General features: G+C 40.4%; 2 protein-coding genes across 3 annotated transcripts; one reads left to right on the top strand and one right to left on the bottom strand.

Moving 5' to 3' along the window:
* The first annotated feature begins 439 nt into the window (after window positions 1-439).
* Window positions 440-13,933, top strand: pold1 (polymerase (DNA directed), delta 1, catalytic subunit). 2 transcript variants are annotated; one of them, XM_071204201.1, is made up of 27 exons: window positions 440-616; window positions 3,488-3,676; window positions 4,236-4,349; window positions 4,494-4,634; window positions 4,869-4,994; window positions 5,123-5,291; window positions 5,430-5,544; window positions 5,665-5,794; window positions 5,949-6,115; window positions 6,208-6,312; window positions 6,476-6,616; window positions 6,714-6,824; window positions 6,927-7,118; window positions 7,199-7,287; window positions 7,362-7,478; window positions 7,905-8,018; window positions 8,478-8,625; window positions 9,257-9,352; window positions 10,465-10,602; window positions 10,775-10,950; window positions 11,272-11,424; window positions 11,514-11,616; window positions 12,134-12,266; window positions 12,711-12,824; window positions 12,967-13,019; window positions 13,543-13,640; window positions 13,712-13,933. In XM_071204201.1, exons 2-27 carry the CDS (start codon window positions 3,490-3,492, stop codon window positions 13,797-13,799), a joined length of 3,318 nt encoding a protein of 1,105 aa, XP_071060302.1. In that variant the 5' UTR covers window positions 440-616; window positions 3,488-3,489; the 3' UTR covers window positions 13,800-13,933. The 2 variants fall into 2 exon arrangements, with proteins under 2 accessions (XP_071060302.1, XP_033946048.1); XM_034090157.2 differs by lacking the exon at window positions 440-616 and adding an exon at window positions 2,313-2,422.
* Window positions 13,934-14,707: 774 nt separating this feature from the next.
* On the bottom strand, window positions 14,708-20,985 carry LOC117450798 (GTPase KRas). Its single transcript, XM_034088774.1, has 5 exons — window positions 20,689-20,985; window positions 20,373-20,485; window positions 18,300-18,478; window positions 16,841-17,000; window positions 14,708-16,376 (listed from the first exon to the last, which is right to left on the bottom strand). Exons 2-5 carry the CDS (start codon window positions 20,481-20,483, stop codon window positions 16,263-16,265), a joined length of 564 nt encoding a protein of 187 aa, XP_033944665.1. The 5' UTR covers window positions 20,484-20,485; window positions 20,689-20,985; the 3' UTR covers window positions 14,708-16,262.
* Between the last annotated feature and the right edge of the window lie 960 nt (window positions 20,986-21,945).

Genomic DNA, 21,945 nt, shown 5'->3' with positions numbered 1-21,945 from the left:
TTTATAGGCTGGCCCACAGGTATATTAGTCATAATAGAGTGGGCCTGTGATTTATGACTCTTGAGTTTTGTAAAGACTTGCACAGCTGAGGTGTACTGAGCAAAGCATTATCATCTGTTGGTCTGCGGTGACCTCTGACCTCTGATTTCTTCCTTTGTATGTAGGCCTACATGTGTGCAGGGTGCGAACTGGAGGGGAGCAGGGGGGGCTATAGCTCCCCTAGTGGTGACATGAGCAGGAGCAGAACAGGAGCTCTCTAAAATACTGATATGATGACCAAATAAATTCCATTTTGGGCATGTTTTTTTTTTCAAAGGTGTAAAATAAGTGAAATAAAATTATATTTAGAGTTTATGATTCATGAAAAAAGTGTCGCCTGCTTGCACGCTGCCCGCAGCTCCACCCACTACCCACTCACAAGCTCGTTTAGTTAGCGCTGCATGTTTACCAGGCATTGTTGCTGCTGCTGACATGTCGAAAAGAAAAAAACAACGTACCTTGGGCAATTTCTTTAAAAAGACGGCCAAACAACCTGATCAAGAAGACCAACCGAATGTAGCTGGTGGTAGCATATCGTACTGCTGCTACAACAGAACCGAGAGAGGAGGGAGCTAAGGTCAGTGCTAGTGCTAACTTGACAGCTAACGTTAACTTGGGGGCTGAGAGACACAAGAAGACGAGCCGTTGTGTAGTGTGTGTGGCGTCGCGTCTCTCCAGGCAGTGAGAGGGTTGTGTTGTGCTATAGCTGTGTTATTAATATTAATATTGTTCATGGTTGGTGCCGCTGGCTGCTCTTATCGCGTGTGTTCGGCTCTGTGTAGGCTACAGCCATAATAGGCTATAGCCCATGTGAAACAATGTAGCCTGTTTTTGAGTCATTTTAAATTGATTTCATTAAACAGTCAAACGTTACATTGGTGGTCCGTGGATTATTTATTATCAAGTTGACTGAAGTTTGCGTAGCCCATACATGCTCGGGAAATCTGTTGACATGAACATGATCCATCGGGACGTTTCATGTAAATGTAGACCTGTGTCACCACCCTGCGTGCAACAGATTTTCTCTTTATAATAGGCCTATGTCTGTGCTGTTGCTATTAATGCACGGATCAGCATTTACCCACCCCCCCCCCCCGCAAAAAATAATAATAATCCCGGCTCCCCTGGAGACCGTGGTATAGTTCGCACACATGATGTGTGTCTGGATAGGGTGACAGAAAACCCCAACAACTTTGAGGGAAATGTACAGACAAACAGTGATGAGTGTACTGGTTTAAATGAAAATATTGTAATGTCTGGTCACTGACATCTAGAGGGCATCGATATGTATGCATTTTCATTCACTAAATCTTAATCTAGGATATTCCATCCTAAAGAGAGTTTAAAGTGAATACCCTGAAACTAAATAATAGGATAGGTTAGCCTTCGAAAGCCTCTTATATATTCTTAACTTGAAAATATGATTCCATTGATTTTTGTTTTCTGTGAGTTCAGAAATCCTTTATTTGTCCCGCAACGGGGAAATGTTCATGATTACAACAGCAGATAGTGCAGATAAAGTGAAACAAAGAATAGCAGATATGTACAGCGCCAGTCAAAAGTTTGGACAAACCTTCTCATTAGAAGGTTTTTATTTATTTTAATACATGTATACATTGTAGATTAATACTGAAGACATCAAAACTATAAAAGAACACATTTGGAAGGATCTAGTAAACAAATTAAAATTAATAATAAACAAAAAATCTGAATATTATTTATATTTTTGATTTTTCAAATTAGCCCCATTTTGCCTTGATGGCAGCTTTGCACACACTTGGCTTCTCTCAATCAGCTTCATGAGGCATTTGTTAACACTTTTTTGTTTACTAGATAATTCCATGTGTTCTTTCATAGTTTGGATGTCGTCGGTATTAATCTACAAATAAATGTCTTTTGACTGATACTGGAAGTTACCATGGAGATAATATACACCGGTAAGAAGTGAATTAGCGTCTTTTAGGATCGAAAACTCTGAGTTAACCCCATCCTGCTTCGTAGTACAGGCCACAAGTGGAGATTCATGATAAGACGTAATGCTTTGTATACAAATGCAATATAAACCGGGGGGGGGGGGCAGTTTCCCCTCCCTCACCTTGCGTACGCTTTGACGTAAATTTGCCGGGAACACAGGTCTTTTTCATTGGCAGGGTAGGGGTACAGTCATACATCCATGGTACAGTCGCTCCGTGTTTTACCACCAGGGTTTTACTTCCTTGTCCTCAGAGTTTCCGCCTTTTCGGTGACGTCATTGTCTACTCCTTTTGCTGTTGGTCCTCGAAACAAGTTTTCCCCGCGTTCATCGGTGAAAGTTCACAAATTGAAGGATAGTGGCGGGAGTTGTTGTCAGTCGGGGGCTGTTGTGAAGGAGTAACTTTGATAGGTATTTATAACTTTATTAGAAACGTACCCGCTGTTGTTAGTTAGTCAGTGTAAACAGTTAGATCTGTGCTGCGTTTGAGGAAGATTAGCTTTGGCGCGATGGTCTGTTTTGGTTACTTTGGAGCTTGCTAGCTTGCTTATAGCTCATAACAAAAGAAAACAGCCTGTAGTCTCTCCGAAAACGAACTTGCATAAACTATACTGCTGTAACACTGAGGTTAACATATATGAAATCTGGCAGGGAGCTGTTGAATTTAATAGTACATATGTAACACGTGCATAAGTTATCAACTTTAACCGAGTGGACTTAACTGAAATGGCATTGCTTGAGAACACACAATGCAGCTTACACTAATGTACATGATGCCTACTGGATAGTGTGTAGTGTGCAGTTACAAGGATTACAGCATGTTAGTTACACGGCTAATGGGCTACAATACATACTGTGCAGTGTGCATGGTTGTCTCATTTGTTTGTGCAACCACCTGACATCCAGATGGTTACATTCCTCCTCCCCCTGTTTATGAAATTAACAACAACGTATCTTTTGTTTACTTTGTCTTTAATTACTTTACTTTAGCAAATGTTGTCTCCTCTTTTTCTGTTCATGTTGCCCGTTTCTTTTTAGTATTAATGTTCACTTCATCAGGTCCTTTGAGAAACACACTGTGATTACAATTTTGGAAACCACTACATGTTTTATCACTGACAGCACTTTACTTTTGTCACCTTTTTATTGACTGTCCATGCAAACCCATATTTTTTTTATTTCAGACTATATGCACTGGCACTGCATACCAAATGTTCCATAGCAGTATAAGGAATGTTAACCCAAGTCAATTCAGTTGTAATCTATCATAATGTTTTGCATTGCAGGTGGTAATACTCTCTTAAGGTAGTACAGGAGGACTTTGATATTCAGATTCTGATTACACTCACTAATATAACTACTCTCATTCAGGGTGTATTGCTCTGCTATCATAGGTGCCTGCTTAACCAAGTCAAGCTATTGCTTTCTCTGTAATCATCCGTATAACTTGTCTTTTCCCTCCAATGTTTCTTGCAGGCATGGATTCTAAAAGACGCAATGGTGGCTCTAAATTTGGCGGTGCGTCCCAGGCCAAACGGGGGAAACCTGCTGGTGAATGGGAGGACAGTCCATCGCAGTTTGAAGAGGAGTTGTCCATGTTTGAAGAAGCAGAGATGGAGTCAGAGGAGATGGAGGGGAAAGCAGGGCATGATGTTATTCCCGTAGGTAAGTGTTGGACAGAAAAGCACTGTCATAGGTGCCAGAAGTACAATGGTTTCCTGGTTAAGGAAGAGATTATTGAGTTATGTAAATGACATGTCAAACTGTATTTAAACTGTAGTCCTAAGTGTGGTATATATCTTAAACTGGGGCGCCTACACAATACTTTTCTACAGAACCTAGCTATCTGTCGAATAATAATAATAATAATAATAATAATAATGTTATTTTACAGTGTGATTTTTATTTTAGGTAAGTGATTTGTGTGGCTGCTAGATCCAGGTCTGAATGGCCAAATGACTAATACAGTGATGTCTTGAGTAAATTAAGCTTGCTTAGTTCTCAAGTATACGCAGGTTTAGCTAATGGCTTCATAGCTTTGCATTGTGTATAATGCAACTGTGTTCTAACAATAACAGACTGTGGATTTAGTTAAACTTGTTACAGGAAATTCAAATGACTTTTACTGTGTTGATTTGATTTTCTCAAATATTTCAACAGTTGTTGGCTATACTTTTTGGAATAATGCACTGGTTTGAACTTTTCTATCCACCTTGTTTTTCAGGTGACCTCTTCTCAGCAGACCTGAACCCTCGTTGGCGGCGGCCTATTGCCGCTTCCCTGGACCCGTCATCAGAAAGTTTGGTGTTTCAGCAGATTGATCTCGACTATTATTTAGGTAATTATTAACAATAACCCAGTCATCGTTTTTTCTTTGTTGTTTGGAACTAAATGACTTGATGAGTGTAGAAACGGATCACCTGCTTAAATACGGTCGCTGTATGTAAGACAAATGTCCTTCTTTTTTGTTTCCACTTTGCAGGAGCGACGGTGGCAGGCATGCCCGGCCAGTCTCAGGGAAAAGTCCCGATCATTCGAATGTTTGGGGTGACAGACAGTGGCAACAGTGTGTGCTGCCATGTCCACGGTTTTGCGCCTTACTTCTATGTTCCTGCACCAGCTGGTGAGTACTTGCCATTACTTTGTCAATACATATCATCTTTGAATATTCAAATACTACACATCTGCGCAGTACAATAGCTTTCAGTATATTACCATTAAACATTCTCTCAGTAGAAGACATTTCTATCTTTTTGGCAAGCACTTTTTCTGAATGATTCCAGTTTTTTAGCCTAATATAATTGATCAATTTGATTAAGTCTTACAATGTTTCCTCTTTCTGCTTCCTTCTGAAAAGGGTTCAAATCGGACTTCCTGGGTGAATTTAAAAGAGAGTTGAACTCTGTTGTCCTGAAGGACATGCGTTCCAATAAGGACAACATATCCGTCACAGTGTTGGCTGTGGACATCACCCGCAAAGAGAGTGAGTACAAGTGAAGTGTGTGAAGGAATCTTTAACACTCACAAGTCTGTTCTTTAATCTGATCAATATGAAACAGGATTTCTTATCCTAGTTACAAATTATTTAACTTTCCCAACTTACACTTGCAGGCATGTACGGTTACCATGGGAAACGCATTTTGGATTTTTTGCGGATTACCATGGCGATGCCACGTCTCATCGCCCCAGCTAAGAGGCTGCTGGAGCAGGGCTTCAAGTACGGACCTTTCCCCATCCAGTGCTACCAATCCTATGAGGCCAACATCGATTTTGAGATAAGGTGTGTGTGTGTGTGTCTTTGGGTATTATGGTAAAGATGATATGATAACGTGTTGCTGCTAAAGTTCTTTTTATCAAAACATCTGTATTAAAGCAACTATAGCTGTTATTTTAAGCCTAATGAGTCTCTCTTCGTTAGGTTTATGGTGGACTGTGACGTGGTGGGATGCTGCTGGATTGAACTTCCCAAAAGCAAGTTCAGAGTGCGTGAAGAGAAGCTCGTGGGGGGAACAGATTCTAGGTACCCAGGCAAGGTAGGTCCAAGTGCACATTTGAACTTGTTGCATAACACAGATTGATCTGTTGATAGACTTTGAGTGCTTCATAAAAAACTGTTCTGTCAGGCTTTTACAATGTTCATCATCTTCCTTTAGGAGAGCCTGTGTCAGTACGAGGTGGATGTGGGATGGACAGATCTGATAAGTCACCCTACAGAGGGAGACTGGCAGAGGATCGCTCCGCTCAGGGTGCTCAGCTTCGACATCGAGTGTGCAGGAAGAAAAGGTGGGTTTCGTTCTCTATTGCACTCTCAACAGCATGCATACTAAAACCCATTACATATTCTTGGCCACGAGATCAGATATACTTGACCTTGCTTACATACTCGATGAAAAGAAAATGCAGAGTTTGATTCTGATGTAAACATTGGTCTTCCCAGGAATCTTCCCAGAGGCAGACAAAGACCCTGTGATTCAGATAGCCTCTATGGTGCAGCGTCAGGGTGAGTCGGAGCCCTTCATCCGCACCGTGTTCACGCTCCAGTCCTGTGCCAGCATCGTGGGCTCTCAGATTTTGTGCTTCACACAGGAGAAACAGCTACTGCAGGTACGCACACTCGATTCAGTAAGGCCTGAGAAACACAACTATTAGACGTGTGTTGTTGATAATTTGTTATGTCATTGTGTTTCTGTGAGCAGAGCTGGGCCGAGTTTTTGAGGACAGTGGACCCAGACATCATCACCGGATACAACATCCAGAACTTTGACTTTCCCTACTTGATCAACAGAGCAGCTACTTTAAAGGTGCCACATTTTGTGAAATACTTACATGCAATACAAGGCCTAAAATCACCAGATTAACAGTAATGCACTAAAGTACCTCCAGAAGAATGTATTAATGGTCATATTTGTGTAAGACATTGCTGTTTTGTCTTTTAACTTACTCAAACATGTTTTTGGTGTTCAGGTGAATTTCTTTCCCTACCTCGGCCGGGTGCGAGGCATCAAGTCAGTCATGCGAGACTTAAACTTCCAGAGCAAGCAGATGGGCCGCAGAGAGAACAAGATCATTAACATGGAGGGCCGAGTTCAGTTTGATCTGCTGCAGGTCAGCTTCAACAGCAACTTTAACAATATTTAAGTTACACGCAGTTGAGTAAGACCGCTTTGATTGAACACACAGTCTGATAGTATTATTGTCTCAGGTTCTTCTCAGGGATTATAAACTGCGCTCCTACACACTGAACGCTGTGAGTTTCCACTTCCTACAAGAACAGAAAGAGGATGTGCAGCACTCCATCATCACTGATCTGCAGGTAAAGCACAAACTGGTGACACTTGTTGCATCTGGAAGAGAGATTGCCATCATGAAAAGATTCAAAGTGAACGTCCCTCCTTTTTGTTTTCCTCCACCACAGAATGGCAACGAGCAGACTCGTCGCCGTCTAGCCGTCTACTGCCTGAAAGACGCCTACCTCCCGCTGCGCCTGCTGCAGAAGCTGATGTGTGTGATTAACTACATGGAGATGGCCAGAGTGACGGGCGTTCCTCTCACCTACCTGCTCTCCAGAGGGCAGCAGATCAAGGTCGTCTCTCAGCTGCTGCGACAGGTAACCGAGGCAAACACATGGGAGTGTTACTGTATGTATATGTACAGATTTAAGTATGACAACTGTGTCTGTGTGTTTAGGCCATGAAGCAGGACCTGGTCATGCCTGTTGTGAAGACAGAAGTAGGAGAAGACTACACTGGAGCGACTGTCATTGAGCCGGAGAAAGGGTATGTACATCTGCTGTTAGAGTGAGTGTATGCTCTCAGTGAAGCCTCTCTCATACCTCTCTTTCTCTGCGTAGGTATTACAGCATCCCCATTGCTACGCTGGATTTCTCCTCCCTGTATCCGTCCATCATGATGGCTCACAATCTGTGCTACACCACCCTGCTGCAGAAAGGCTCAGGGGAACAACTGAGGTCAGAAGTTATTTTGCTTCAGTGTGTTTCAAATCCAAAAGAGAATTCGTTTTTGATCTGTGTCAAACTGCAAACATTTAAAATGAACCCTTCTGGATTGTAAACGTTTAAAAGGCTCTGAATAGATTTTGTTTCTCTAAACTTCGTCGTCTTGCAGCTAAAATGTGGATCGCAAAATGTCGAATTTATGCCACTTTCCTGCTGTATACATTTAACCAGCCTGTAGGCTTATTTTAGTTAATAGTTTACACTTTTGTTAACATCACTTCTCTACGAACATGACTTCCATCTTCAGATTTTTTATTAATTTAAACTTCGGTGATTCATTCTTTCGTAATTAACAATTGAACACATTACATTTAACAATGTTAAGTGTATGATATCAACCTCTATGAGCTAACATCTGAACCGGTTGTGTTTCTTCAGCCTCGCTCCAGAGAACTTCATCAAGACTCCCACTGGGGACATGTTTGTGAAAAGCTCTGTGAGGAAAGGACTCCTGCCTGAGATCCTGGAGAACCTGCTGGCTGCCAGGAAGAAGTATGTCAAATAAATCACTCGATTAAACCAACCTGAACTAAAGCTAACGGCTTGCGACTCTGTAGACGGCTAATCTAATCTTACTTGCTGGTAACCCTTGTAGTGTCTCTGGAAAAATAACAAAATGTGTAGGGGGCCCGTCTTCCTCAAGTAGTTGACTAATTAGTGGATTTGGTTTAAGGGAACTAAGAATTCTTAAGTTTGTCAGTCAGCTATTAAATGCTTTTTTCATACTGAATGGTTATTTTCAAGAACCCTATTAGACTGTCTCTGTTAAACAGTTTTACAGCTCTGTTGATTAGATCCACTATGAATGTATTTAGGGCCTAAAGATGGGTGTACCTGAACAAAACACAGGAATCATTTATAAAATACTTATTATATATTTTAGTCACAACAGAAAAAAAGATAATTTTGCAGACATGGCTTCCTGCTCATTCTCTCCCACTTTGTCCACAGGGCCAAAACGGAGCTAAAGAATGAGACGGACCCCTTCAAGAGGCAGGTGCTGGACGGCCGGCAGCTGGCTCTCAAAATCAGTGCAAACTCCGTGTACGGCTTCACGGGGGCTCAGATCGGCAAGCTGCCCTGCCTGGAGATCTCCCAGGTGGGCACTTTACTCTGGGTCTCATGTCGGTGTTAAAGTACTTTGTTCTCCTTTTGATACAATTATTGGAAACCAAACGGTGGGATTTCAATACATTTGGTTTCATTATGGCAGCTTGCAGTTTTGAATGGATTCAATGTAATACTATTAGGCATAGGCCTACTTATATGGATTACTTATTTCAATACATTAATCAACTTTAACCTCTCCTTAGCTTAAACATTTACCTTAACCCACAAAATGCTGTTTCTAAAAATACCAAATGTTTACAATTCTGGCTCAAACACAGCTGTTTTTAACTTCATGCTAAAGTCAGAGCTGGGAGGGTAAACGTCAGAGATGTCGAGCAAAGATGTGTGTGTAGATAGAAGCACCAGAACAAATGTGTAACAATCAGCCACAACGGTCTGTTTTTGTTGCTGTTCTGTGGAGGGTTGTCTTGGTTACACCCCCACAGAGAGCTGTTTCTACATGAGCTGTTATGAGATAAAAAGCTTTACGGCAATTTTGTCCCTGGCATTGAAAGACATGATGATGCTTTTCCTTCATTGCTGATGGCCTCTGGTTTCAACCCCACTGATCATTTGGTGATTTATTATTTAAATTGTCTCATCGTCTTTTTCTCATTTAGAGCGTCACAGGGTTTGGAAGACAGATGATCGAGCAAACCAAACAGCTAGTGGAGTCCAAGTACACCATTTCCAATGGTTACCAAGGTGATGCCAAGGTGAGGAACTGCTCCCGATAACCTATATTTTTTTGTTCCTTACTTGTAGTTAACACCTTTTAATTAGGGGTGTAACAGTTCACAGAAGTCGCGGTTCGGTACGTACCTCGGTTTGGGGGTCACAGTTCGGTACGGGTTCGGTACAACAAGATAAAGCAAAAAGAAGTCCCAAATGCATAATTCCAGGTTTGTTGTTATTTATTTTTGAACAGTAGTGCAAGTTTCAGTTTAAAATTAAGGAACTCTGACATTTTGAATAATTAACTATATTAAACAGTTAAAAACAAACCATACACAGCACCACACACTCAGATGGCCATATTATCTATAATGGCTGATGTCAAACAAAAAGGTTTCATCAAGCTGTAAAACTAAAAAGGATGTCTTGAAAATATTACATCATAAATAATAAGCCAAAAGCTTCCGTTATTTATTTTGGTCTCACTGCTTTCATGTCTCTTGGCTTCTTAAAAACAGCGGGGATCAGCTGTTGAACAGCTGTTGTCTTTTGCCGGCTCCAGTGAGTGGCAAATCTGGGTGATCCCTTCTGATATGATTTAGCATGTTTGGCGTGTGTTATCATTAGCATACCGCACCGCTATCGAACAACGCCGACACACCGTCCTCGTCGGATCCACCACTCGCACACTTCATCGTTATTGTAGTCCACAGGGAACCCGAAATGTTCCCACACAGCTGATTTAAAAGAAGCAGGTGGGTTCTAGCTCCTGTGTGTTATCTGAAATCGCCATACTAACTTTTCTTCTTCTTGTATTTAGTTGTGTTTTCTTCTTGTTCTTCATTTGTTGTTTAAGGGCGGCTGGCAAACAGCTTTTAGCCGCAATACCGCCCCCTGGATTATATATAGTGTAGTGGATACTGCCCTGAAGGACAGACTTTTTTCCCACTCGTAAAAAAAAAGAGGCATATTCGTCGTGTGACTGCATGTGCCGAACCGTGACGTCCGAAACGTGACGTCCGAACCGTGACGGTACGGGACGAATACGGATACCGTTACACCCCTACCTTTAATGTATGAAGGCTTTGGAACCTCCTACCTGAAGCTTTTTAATGGACCCTCTTTGTGTATGCGTTGTTTAAATGTTTTAAAGGTTATTTATGGGGACACAGACTCCGTCATGGTTAAGCTCGGAGTTGCCACGGTGCAGGAGGCCATGAACATCGGGAGGGAGGCGGCAGAGTGGGTGTCGACTCATTTCACACCTCCCATCAAACTGGAGTTTGAGAAGGTAACATTTCTGTCCACTTATCAAAGCATTTGTCTCAGTCAGTTTAACATCTGTGTCTTGAATGGGCCCTTCTGGCCCACGTGCTTCAGAACAAAACGTAAAAGCCATGATTTGGACCATAGAAGAGTTTGAGCGTCCCCCTCATTAGAGATGTGTTTTGTCCCGTCCACAGGTGTACTACCCATACCTGCTGATCAACAAGAAGCGCTACGCAGGCCTGTATTTCTCCGGAAGTGCAGACACTCATGAAAAGATGGACTGTAAAGGCATTGAAACGGTCCGCAGAGACAACTGCCCTCTGGTGGCTAACCTCATCAACACCTGTCTGCAGAAATGCCTCATAGACAGGTACAGACCTTTATATATACAGTCTATGGCACAGACACACGCATTCTGTTCTTAATGAAACATCAGTGCAGAAGTTATCCAGTGATTTCAGACATTATTCACTTTACAATCCATCAGATCCTCATGATCCTGCAACTACCTGACACACTAAGCTAATTAAGCATTAAGCGCTTTGAGCACCAGGAAAAGTGCTATATAAATCAAATGTATTATTATTATTATTATACAAAAAAAAGGTCTACATTTCTCTACAGACAATGAACCTTAACAACAGTATTAGATGTTTGTTTGTTATGAAAGTAATCACTGATGTCTCTTCAGGGATCCTCAGGGTGCCGTGGCTCACGCTAAAGAAGTGATCTCAGACCTGCTGTGCAACCGCATCGACATCAGCCAGCTGGTCATCACCAAGGAGCTGACGCGCACGGCGCAGGAGTACGCCGGCAAACAGGCGCACGTAGAGCTGGCCGAGAGGTGTGTGACACGCAGCCTCTCATTTCAATGAATATATAACATAATGTTTTTCTGGGATATGCTCATTCTAACGTCCTGATGTTTCTCAGGATGAGGAAAAGAGACGCCGGCAGCGCCCCGAACCTGGGGGACCGAGTGCCGTACGTCATCATCAAGGCTACAAAGGGAGTGGCAGCGTACATGAAGTCAGAGGTCTGTAGTGATCGTTAATTATTTTTCTACATCATTTGTTTTTTTGCATTTTAAGAAATGACAGGGCGTACACAACAAAGGGAATTGCAGTGTAAAAGACAATAAGAAAAATAACAATCAACGAATAAGAAGAAAGACAAAAAACCAGTTTGAACATTTATTAATATCGTATAGCTAACAGATTACGGATTCATCATTAATTCTAAATGAACAGTCACCTCACTGGAGGGTCATTAGTTATATTTTGTGTTACCTCATCCACTTTTCCAATCTTTCATTAAATATATGAACTAGATTTATTATTTTCCATTCCATATTGACTGTATAATTCCTCATATCCTTAACCACTTCCTTCATTTGTCTAATTATTGCTACTTTAAATAGTAGGAATAAGTAAGAATTGTTCTTCTTGATCTCTTCTTGTGTTTTTCTAAGTGCTAGATGTGCGGCTGCTCCCCGATGTTTTTATACATGTTCATTTGGGTGATATTTAATTTTTCCGCACATGTCTCTTTAGGACCCGATCTTCGTGCTGGAGAACAACATTCCCATCGACACACAATACTACCTGGAGCAGCAGCTGTCCAAACCCCTGCTGAGAATATTTGAGCCCATCCTGGGAGAGAGCAAGGCCGAGAACATCTTGCTCAGTGAGTCTGCGATAGTGCTCAAACAGTTCCTCCATTAACTCAAAAGCTTTGATGCAATTTAGGTCATTGGGTGCAGTTCTATTCACAATCACACACATACGATAGTCTTATTTTAATTCAGAAAATAACCCGACACATTTTAAAGCCCTATCAAAAACGTGATTCAGTAATCTAATATTTACTTTGACAACAACCAAAGCAAGAGTCAATGCTGTACAGTCCAGCCAATACACTTAAAATACTTCCTAAATAGTTTTCTATCTTTTTTTTTTTTATCTTTTTGAAATCTAAAAAAAAAAAAATTCCTCGTATGTGTTAACCTACCTCGTAATAAACCTGTTTCTAAAGATGTACTATAGATATGCTAGTTAAATAAATGACACTTGGCATGTGTATCGTTTTTAAAGCTTTAAAAGTGAAAGTTGATTTCCTGGTGTGTTTCAGAGGGCGACCACACGCGCTGTAAGACGGTGTTGACCTCAAAGATCGGGGGCCTCATGGCCTTCGCTCAGAAGAGGAGCACCTGCATCGGCTGCAAAGCCGTGCTCAAAAGCGACGGTATGTGTGCTCAGACTTTGAAGATTTACTATTTCCTTCTTTCCTAAAACAAGTGGTTTCCCTTTTTGGTTAGATGCCACTTTTGACTCGAAGGGGTTTTACAGAGATCTTTGTGTGTAACATCTACCGTGTGTCTTTGCAGCCGCTGTGTGCGATTTCTGTAAGAAGAAGGAGTCTGAGCTGTACCAAAAAGAGGTGGGCAAAGGACTGTTATAACATGTACATTTCATTTATCCAATGTTTTTATCGAAAGCAACTAACCACAGGCGCAATCTACCATGAATACAATAAAGTCAATTCGCTTGAAATAAGCCAAACCATTTTTAGTGCTACGTACAGAAATAAGAAGGTATTTCTGTTTTTCTTTTCAATTTTATAGCCATGATGCAGTTTCTCACTATCTGGGCTTAGTTTATTTGAAGGTTCCAGTTGTGTCTTTGTTTGTATAAAAGCTTTGATTTATTGCTTTTTGTTTTGCTTTTGATCAATGGTCGTCTAATGTTATTCATATTTCCCCTCCGAGAGACTTCAAGGGAATTGAATATCATGTATTATGGTAGATCAAGCAGAACGACTATTTCAATGTTAAATGCCAGTATTTATTCTATTTAATAACCCTTTTTAGTTTGCTTTTCTAGTAAAGCATCACTCAAATTGTTGTTTTTAAGGGGTTAATATCTTATCAATACATTTCTAACGCTTATGGTTTCAATTTCAGATCTTCCACCTGAGCACTCTGGAGGAGCGTTTCTCCCGCCTGTGGACTCAGTGCCAGCGGTGCCAGGGCTCCCTCCACGAGGATGTGCTCTGTACCAGGTACATAAACAGCACATATTTAACTGCAGAATCATGGCTGAGCACACAGTAACCCTGTCCCTCCTCCACAGTCGGGATTGTCCCATCTTTTACATGAGGAAGAAGGTCCAGAAAGATTTGGATGACCAGAGCAATCTGGTGAATCGCTTCGGATGGTGAAAGGCTCCTTCCAGATGACCGCAACCTCATATCTATTGTTCTAATGTCTGTAGTGCTTGTAAAAATGCATATATGTTACACTATTTCTATGTTTTCTACTATGAATAAAATGTCCTTTTTGTAAAATAAAATCAAGCGACAATCTATTTCTTCCTCATAGGATAATTTGACTATCATTGAAATATTTGTATTGGACCAAACACGATACATACAGGATGCTGAGCCAGACTAAATGCACATGCAGTATTTCCTGTGTGAAGGGTTCAAGCTGTATGAAACTAGTCCCCAACTTTCTTGACGTCAGAGTAATTGTGATAGTGTAATTTTTCGGGAAATGAAAAGAGGAACTGAATTGCTTTCCTCAGAGTTATTGTGCCAGTCCTACCTCAAAAGCCACATCCCCAAAACCCTGATTGGTAACACGAACTGAGTGGGGAACTAGTTTTCTCTTGAAAGATTACATTATCTTTCAAGTATTATCAGTAATTACAAAGTGGGCGTGGCGTCCAAGCACTACACTTCTTAGTGTGCAGTGGTGGAATGTAAAGTAGATTTACTCACGTATTGCACTTATTTTGGGTTACTTGTACTTAACTTGAGTGTTTCCATTTCCTGCAACTTCGTACTTCTACATTTTAGAGGGAATTATTGTACTTTAACTGCAATACATGTATTTGACACTCTACTTGAGTACATTTAGCTGATCATACCTTTGATACTTTTACTGAACTCAGGACTTTTACTTGTAATGGTGTATGTTTAGACTGTGGCATTAGTACTTTTACTTAAGAGGATGTGAGAACTTTTGTGTTTGCGGTAAACACTTGTGTCCTGCATTTCTTTTTTTGACCACACATTCGATCTTAACCAGCAAAGATCAACATTGGATAAACAAAACAGACGAGACGTTAAAGCTGAAGACATTTACTTGTTAATTACAGCAGAGTTCATTACAGATTTAAATGCTGCTGGTTAAACACCATAGCTAGAGACCCTTCATGGATGAATTGACTTCAGCTAGCAGGATGCTAACTGAGGTTAGCGCATAACACTTAATGAATAAGTGGACAGTAGTTTGTTGATGCAGACGTTTTTTTAATTGGGGAATGCTGTTTTTTTAATGCTTCAAAAATAGAAGTTTAACTATCCATTTTATTTAGGTGACAGTTATACCAAAGAGGACACACACGACTATAACTGAAATGCCCTATTTAATATCCTTGATGATAAATGAATGATCTGAAGGCCCGATACTGGGAACACACACACACCTCTGACACATTATTGGGTGAACTGTACTGCTGTGCTGCTTTAAGGCAAATCAGTACGTAAAGGGTTAAAGATCCATCCTGTCTCGTGTGTGTTCAGACCAGAGTGCTATCCAGATATTCCTCAACCTTTAGTTCACTTATTATGAAGCATGATTAGTTAACAGGACTGTTTCTGTGTGTGAGCTCTGAAGAGAAGCCGAGGGAAACACCCGTTTCTTCACCAGTGTGGTTTAAACGTTGCATGTAGTACACCTAAACCACCAGAAACACTGTGACATAACAAAATGTGCATTAAAAGTGTACTTTGGAATACAGTGTGGAACAAACAGCAAGCTAATGGTGGACACACACATCTCAACCAAGCATTTGACACAGCTTTCAGTCTGTTATTCCTATAAAAAAAACACCATATTCCTGAGTAAACTTTACCTAGATAGAAATGAATAAAGTGCACCTCGGAGACTGGAACACAGTTTTGAGGCTTTGTTAACGTGGTGATCCTATCATGATACAGCATTTTCATTGGATATATGGTGAGACAAAAATACTGCTGATGTGTTTGAAGCCGCAGAGGACGCTCTAACCTTTTAAAAACCTGAAGGGGAAGACAACAAACATTTACCAAAGTATTGACCAATCATCTAGAAGCAAATAACCCTAACCCCTTTCACAGTAAACATTGTACTGGTCAATATAGTTCCATGTAGGACTCCATAAAAACAGATGTGTACCGAGTAATCAAAGAACCACCCTACGCAGAGAGTCCTAGAACAATATTGGAGATTTGGACTGAATGTGCAAAGTACTCTCTGCACCGCTGTGTCGTCAACGGGAGCTGTAAAATCACTGGCTGGACAAAAATCACAAGTCAAAGAGAAATACCTTTACAGACAAATCAATCATTTTATCCCAGACTCCAACTAAGTCTGACAAACTTAACTAAAACGGCAGTTTCTAGATGTTTGTTCACAAAACTGAAAGAAAAAAAAGAATACTGAATTTACAGCGTTGTGGTGCCATACTGTAAATGGAAACTTAGACCAGCAGTGAAAATGGATTTTGCCACGTCTGCTTTCCTGTCTGGAGATATGCCATCTCCATCCAACGTGACAGAGGAGGTGCAGTGTGTTAGGGCAAGCATGAAACAAGTGCGATAAAGGATGTGCTACTGTGTGTGTGAGTGTGTGTTTTGCTATAGTATAGTGCAACGTCTCTGCGTGCTCTTCTTGCTCTTCTTGTTGCTGCGGTTGGTCTCCTTGTACTTTCTAATTTCACGTACTAGTGAATAGAAAGCTTCCTCCACACCCTGCAAAACAGAGACAAAGAAATATCTGTCTCAAAAACTGTAATGTGTAAGGATTTGGTCCTTTGGTTATGGACAGCGTTCCTACAGAACCTCTTGCACGCATCATTGCAGACTGCAAATGAGCGTCTTTCCACAATGATGGTATTGTTCAAACACAAACAGATGGTTAAGAAAACACATCAAAATACCCAGCAGTATATGGAGCTGTTCAAATAAGCTTTGATTAGCAATAACATTAAAATGTGTGTTCCATGTTTATGACTCGGTAATAATAATAATTCTTGAGTAATCTACATTATTTAAATATTAGACCCTTATTTAACCAGGTAGGTCACATTGAAATGACAACATATATTTCATGACAGAGCCCAGGCTTCGTCATTAGCATCAAAGTGTTTAAGCTAAATACACACAATATACACACAATATTTTAAACACATTAACCGTTCATACACCCTACGTACCTGTCTGGTTTTGGCGGAGGTCTCGACGAACGGGACTCCGTAGCTTCGTGCGAGTTCCTGCGCCTGCCGGGACTCCACTGTGCGGGTTCCCAGGTCGCTCTTATTCCCCACCAGCACCATGGGGACACTGTCGCTGTCCTTCACCCTGTTGATCTGCTCTCTGAGGAGGAGGAGGAGGAGGAGGAGGAGGAGGCACACACAAAAAGCATCTAAGAGACGACTTTTATCTCTGCAACAACTCATATTTTCATCAGTATTGTAGGGCTGTGTTTTTAAATCGATCGACAGAAAAATAACCCGCAACTATTCTGATAATTCATTAATTGTTGAGGTAACTTTTCATGCCAGCAATGCTATCTTTATATGGAAATGTCCTGCTTTTTTTATATAAACACTCAGGGTATATGCAGGAATCCTGAAGTCAGATTTAATACCTTTTACCTGAAGACCCTTTCCATACATTTTAAGACCTCATCGCCACTTTGAGTTCTAACCGCTTACATTGGCGACACACTTTACCTCACATTCACAGTATTGATTGTCCTTCCTCCTTATCTTCCAATCATTTGGACGCAAACTTGCATTTCCCCATAACGATGTTGTTTAACAACCGGCGTAAACGGACCTTGGCGCTATCAAGCAGTGAGCGTGCAATGTCCTGTTCAGATGACGTCACATCCAACAGGATGCCATCAATAAACTTCACAGAATCACACGACACACCTACGCAGTGATTACATTCAGGCACACTGTAGAACACAACCTCTTTGGACCATTTATATACTTATTGAAAACAAGCTACAAAATGTAATACCTTGGAAAATGCCCTTTAATACTTTTTAATAGCCTTCATTTTCGCTAAATTGATTTATCAACTTTCAATACTTTTTAAGACCCCACCGACACTATATTGAATTGGATATCTTTGGGACTTTGGACTGAGAAAACAAGCTATTCAAATACATAACCTTGGTTTTGAAACACTTAGATGGACTTATTTCTTTTTTTTAAATTTTAAATTGTCTTTAAAATGTATCATTTGACAGACCAAACGATAAATCTAGAAAATAATCTGCAGGTTAATCGCTTATTAAAATAACATTAGTTGCAGTAAAGTGTTGCTTTATATATTTGGATCAGTTCATGAATTTGCAAACAAGATTGTAGTGTGCATTTGACCCATTGAACTCACCATATTCAGCAGATATGCGGCACAGATAATTACAGTTCCTGCTCATCAGGAAGTTGCCTTTGCACTGCTAGACTGTCTGAAGTAGCACACTACTCACATCTGAAAGTATGCTAGGCGCATCTAAAACACTAATTGTGCCAAGTCAAACAGACACCATTGAAATGGAATGCACTAACAGTCCTTCTCTCACAGTGTTGTTTCAGCTCCTTTGTTCAGCTATCTACAGTATGGCGATATGCACTGGGTAAAGCCCAAAGTATCTAGTACCTGTAGAGGTGAACGTCCTCGAAGGACTTGATGTTGTTGAGGGCGAACACACAGAGGAAGCCCTCTCCTGTCCTCATGTACTGGTCCCTCATGGCGCTGTACTCCTCCTGACCCGCAGTGTCCAGGATGTCCAGCAGACAAGTCTCTCCATCGATCACCACCTGCTTTCTGTACGAGTCCTGAAACACAGCGTCGACATGATCATGCAGGCGGCAAGAAAAGGAGCATGCCAAGAAATCTGACAATGGATTGCATCATGGTTCATTCCCATGACAGTCACCGCTGCGTCATGCTGCAACTTGTTGAATGGAACGTTTTGTAAAGAAGTGGCGAAAACGTGTTTAACTCGGGAGACTTACAACCAACTTGTGTGGATTTCTAGGCATCAGTGTGGGAAGAATATGAGATAACGTGATAAAGTTAGCAGTGTTGATTTATATATGTCATTGGAAATTATTTTATACTAACAAGGGCTGACAGGAGAGCTGCTTCGGTGAGCTTTAGTTCAACTTTTGGAGCCTTCAGCCCCTCTGATGGGGCAGCATATTTGTGACAGCATGGCCTTATGAATACCACGGTGCCCCTTTACACAGTCGCCTTATACTCAACTGTTTTTTTAATATCTATTGTTACTGTTTACTTTGCACATTACTTGTATTGTTCATACTCAAACAGATGGTTAAGAAAACACAACAAACTACCCAGCAGCATGTGAAGCCGTTACAATAAGCTGTTGACTAGCAATAGCATTAAAATGTGTCTTCCATGTTTATGACTCGGTAATAATAATAATACTTGAGTGACATTATTTAAATATTAGACCTTTATTTAACCAGGTAGATCACATTGAAATGACTAAATATCTTTCCTGACAGAGCCCTGGCTTTGTCAGTAGCATAAAAGTGTTTAAGCTAAATACACACACTATTTTAAAAACACATCAAGTTTAAACTACAGGAAGAAAGCAGATATAGCTCGAAAGCAATTACAATCTCCAATTTGAACTACCCTGCAACCTCTTCTTAATAAATGCTCTAAATGGGATCAACCGATCTGTCCATCAGCAGCGTCAGAGAGCGCAAAGCCGTTAGCTCATTTCAGTGGGAGCCTCAGGGACTTCCAGTAAATGGTTGTCAATAGAGCACAAACACTAATATAACTCATACAGCTGCAAGATTAATACTTTAATTTTTTTAAGTATACCCTGTTGCTTATAATTTTGCAAGGTGTTTAATGGCAGTCTTGACTTGTACTGGAGTATTGCTTTGCTATTTAAATGTATTTATTCTTTCTATTAAAGTGCCCAGCTGAGATTTAAATAAGACACAAACATACCTTGGTCATAATTGGCCAGATTGATTTTAGATATTACAATGTTTACTAATATAGGCCTATAAGAAAACACTACATAGGTTGTCCTGCTTAAATCTGTATATATTAAATATTGTAAAAGGCACATGTAAGGGAAGGATGAACCACTTAAGGCACAAGGGTGGGTAACATCATATCTTCCTGTGTATTAGTTGACGTCCGGTAACAGGACAGATGTGGTTTTGCAGTGGGTGTTTATACAGCTTTAAAGCCACATTAGTTCAGGAAAAACTCCCATTAATGAGTTCCGTGGTAAACTCATAGATTAGATATAGGCTATTATTATACAGTGGTGTTAAGTAATTAAGTATATTAACTCAAGTACTGTACTTTTTTTAAATGTGTTTACTCCACTATAATTCAAAGGTAAATTGTTACTCTACTATTTTTTATGTATTTAAATACATTGCAGATTTAGATTAGTGATGTGAAATATAATCAAAACTTTTAGTAAACACCTGGGGTAACATTCACAAGCTCCCCTACAGTGTACAAAGTAAATGACATGATATATATGATTCTGAAATGGGCCAATCTGCATAATTAGTACTTTCAGTCTATTCTAATGCTAATACTTTTCTACTTTTACTTGAGTAACACACAGTATTCCTACACTCTGGTACTTTAACTAAAGTACAAGATGCCAGTACTTCTACCACCTCTTCCACTCCATGTCACTGTGTCTGATGGGCAGCACCTCACCTCAATGGTCGGATCATATTCATCTACGAAGTGGTTCTGGATGAGCTGGATGGTGAGAGCGCTTTTCCCCACACCTCCTGCCCCGACCACCACAAGTTTGTACTCAGTCATGCCTGGAAAACATCAAATAATGCTATTAAACAAGTATCAAGGGGGAGATCCTGGTGAAGATGAACAAATCACAGCCTCTTCCTCCCCACACTGACATGGCGAAGACACTGACCCAGATTTAAGATTACCCTCCCCGACGTTATTTCTTTATGTTAAGTACATAGTTACTGAATCGATATTGGTAGAAGTCTTTCATCGTACTTACCTTAAATTGAGTTTATCACAGCCAGTGAAAAGATAGATAAAATAACGAGTAAAATGGATAAATGAGATTAGCTTGCTACATAACGTTAGCCTGAAACGATTTCCTTATTCAAAGACACTTGTAGACACACTGCAGGATCTTTCCACAACTTGTTTTTCTTCAATACAGTTACGTGTCAGTATATGAAACACAGATTGATGACGCTATTAGCACAATCTAACTTCATATAATGAATACATTAAAAGCTTGAGTCCGTGCGAGTTCCTATTTGGTCTCCATTGTGGCTCATTGAAAGAAGCAGAGCATTTTCACGTTAATCCCCGTCATCAAACAACCAATGAACGGACGGTAGTGAGACAGACGTCGCGACGGTCCAATCACATGGAGTGTTAGCTGTTAGCCCCGCCCATATCTGGCAAATCAGTCCAATCATAAACAGGAGTAGCCCTTATTGGGCGTGGCTTTTCAGGCAAACTTTTTTCTCTCTCAGATGGTTCTTCTCAACTCCTCAGATATATTAGATTCACATCACAAAGGAATTCATTTTCATATGAGCAGCACCTATTGAATCTGTTTTATCAAAACATTTTAAATCTTTGCGAACTTCAGCATCATTTATTGCATTCCAATACAGCTCCGCAATTACTGCTATATATCTATTTTATATATAGAGCTTTTATTTTGAAAGAATTCACCGAAATGGTCTACCTTTACTAGAATTAGTGTTCAGCGCCCTCCTGTGGTAACAGTGCGCATCTACAGTCTTACGTTTTGATTTCTGCACAATAATAATAATCCCTATAGACTATTTTAATACAGAGAAACAGAAAATGCCATAGGAGGTTAAAAGTCATAACACAAACTGCATTGATTCGGAGTCATTGGGTCTAATGACATGGACCCTATTGGAAAACAACTGCATTTATATCATAAAAATATATTCATATCAAATTTAAGGTGGACTAAAATCCAAATAAAAGGGGTGTGCCCAACTTGACTAGGGTAGTAATACAATGCTGCATTCATCTAGTGTAATAGGGCAGCAGGACATGGAAGATATAAGAACAAAAACGGATAATATATTAAAATATTTGTGTAAACTCAATTCATGACACATCGGTAATCAAATATAGGTGTACATTGTTTTCTGTGTTGTTTTCTGTGTTGTGTTTATTACAACCATTTTATAATGGGCTAAGGCAGCAATAAATGTCCTAACTGGTCCCTGACCTCATGTCACGCGCACACACACACACA

The sequence above is a fragment of the Pseudochaenichthys georgianus genome, chromosome 8 (assembly GCF_902827115.2).
Source record: "Pseudochaenichthys georgianus chromosome 8, fPseGeo1.2, whole genome shotgun sequence".
Classification (NCBI taxonomy): Eukaryota; Metazoa; Chordata; class Actinopteri; order Perciformes; family Channichthyidae; genus Pseudochaenichthys; species Pseudochaenichthys georgianus.
This window is presented reverse-complemented; position numbering and strand designations above follow the sequence as displayed.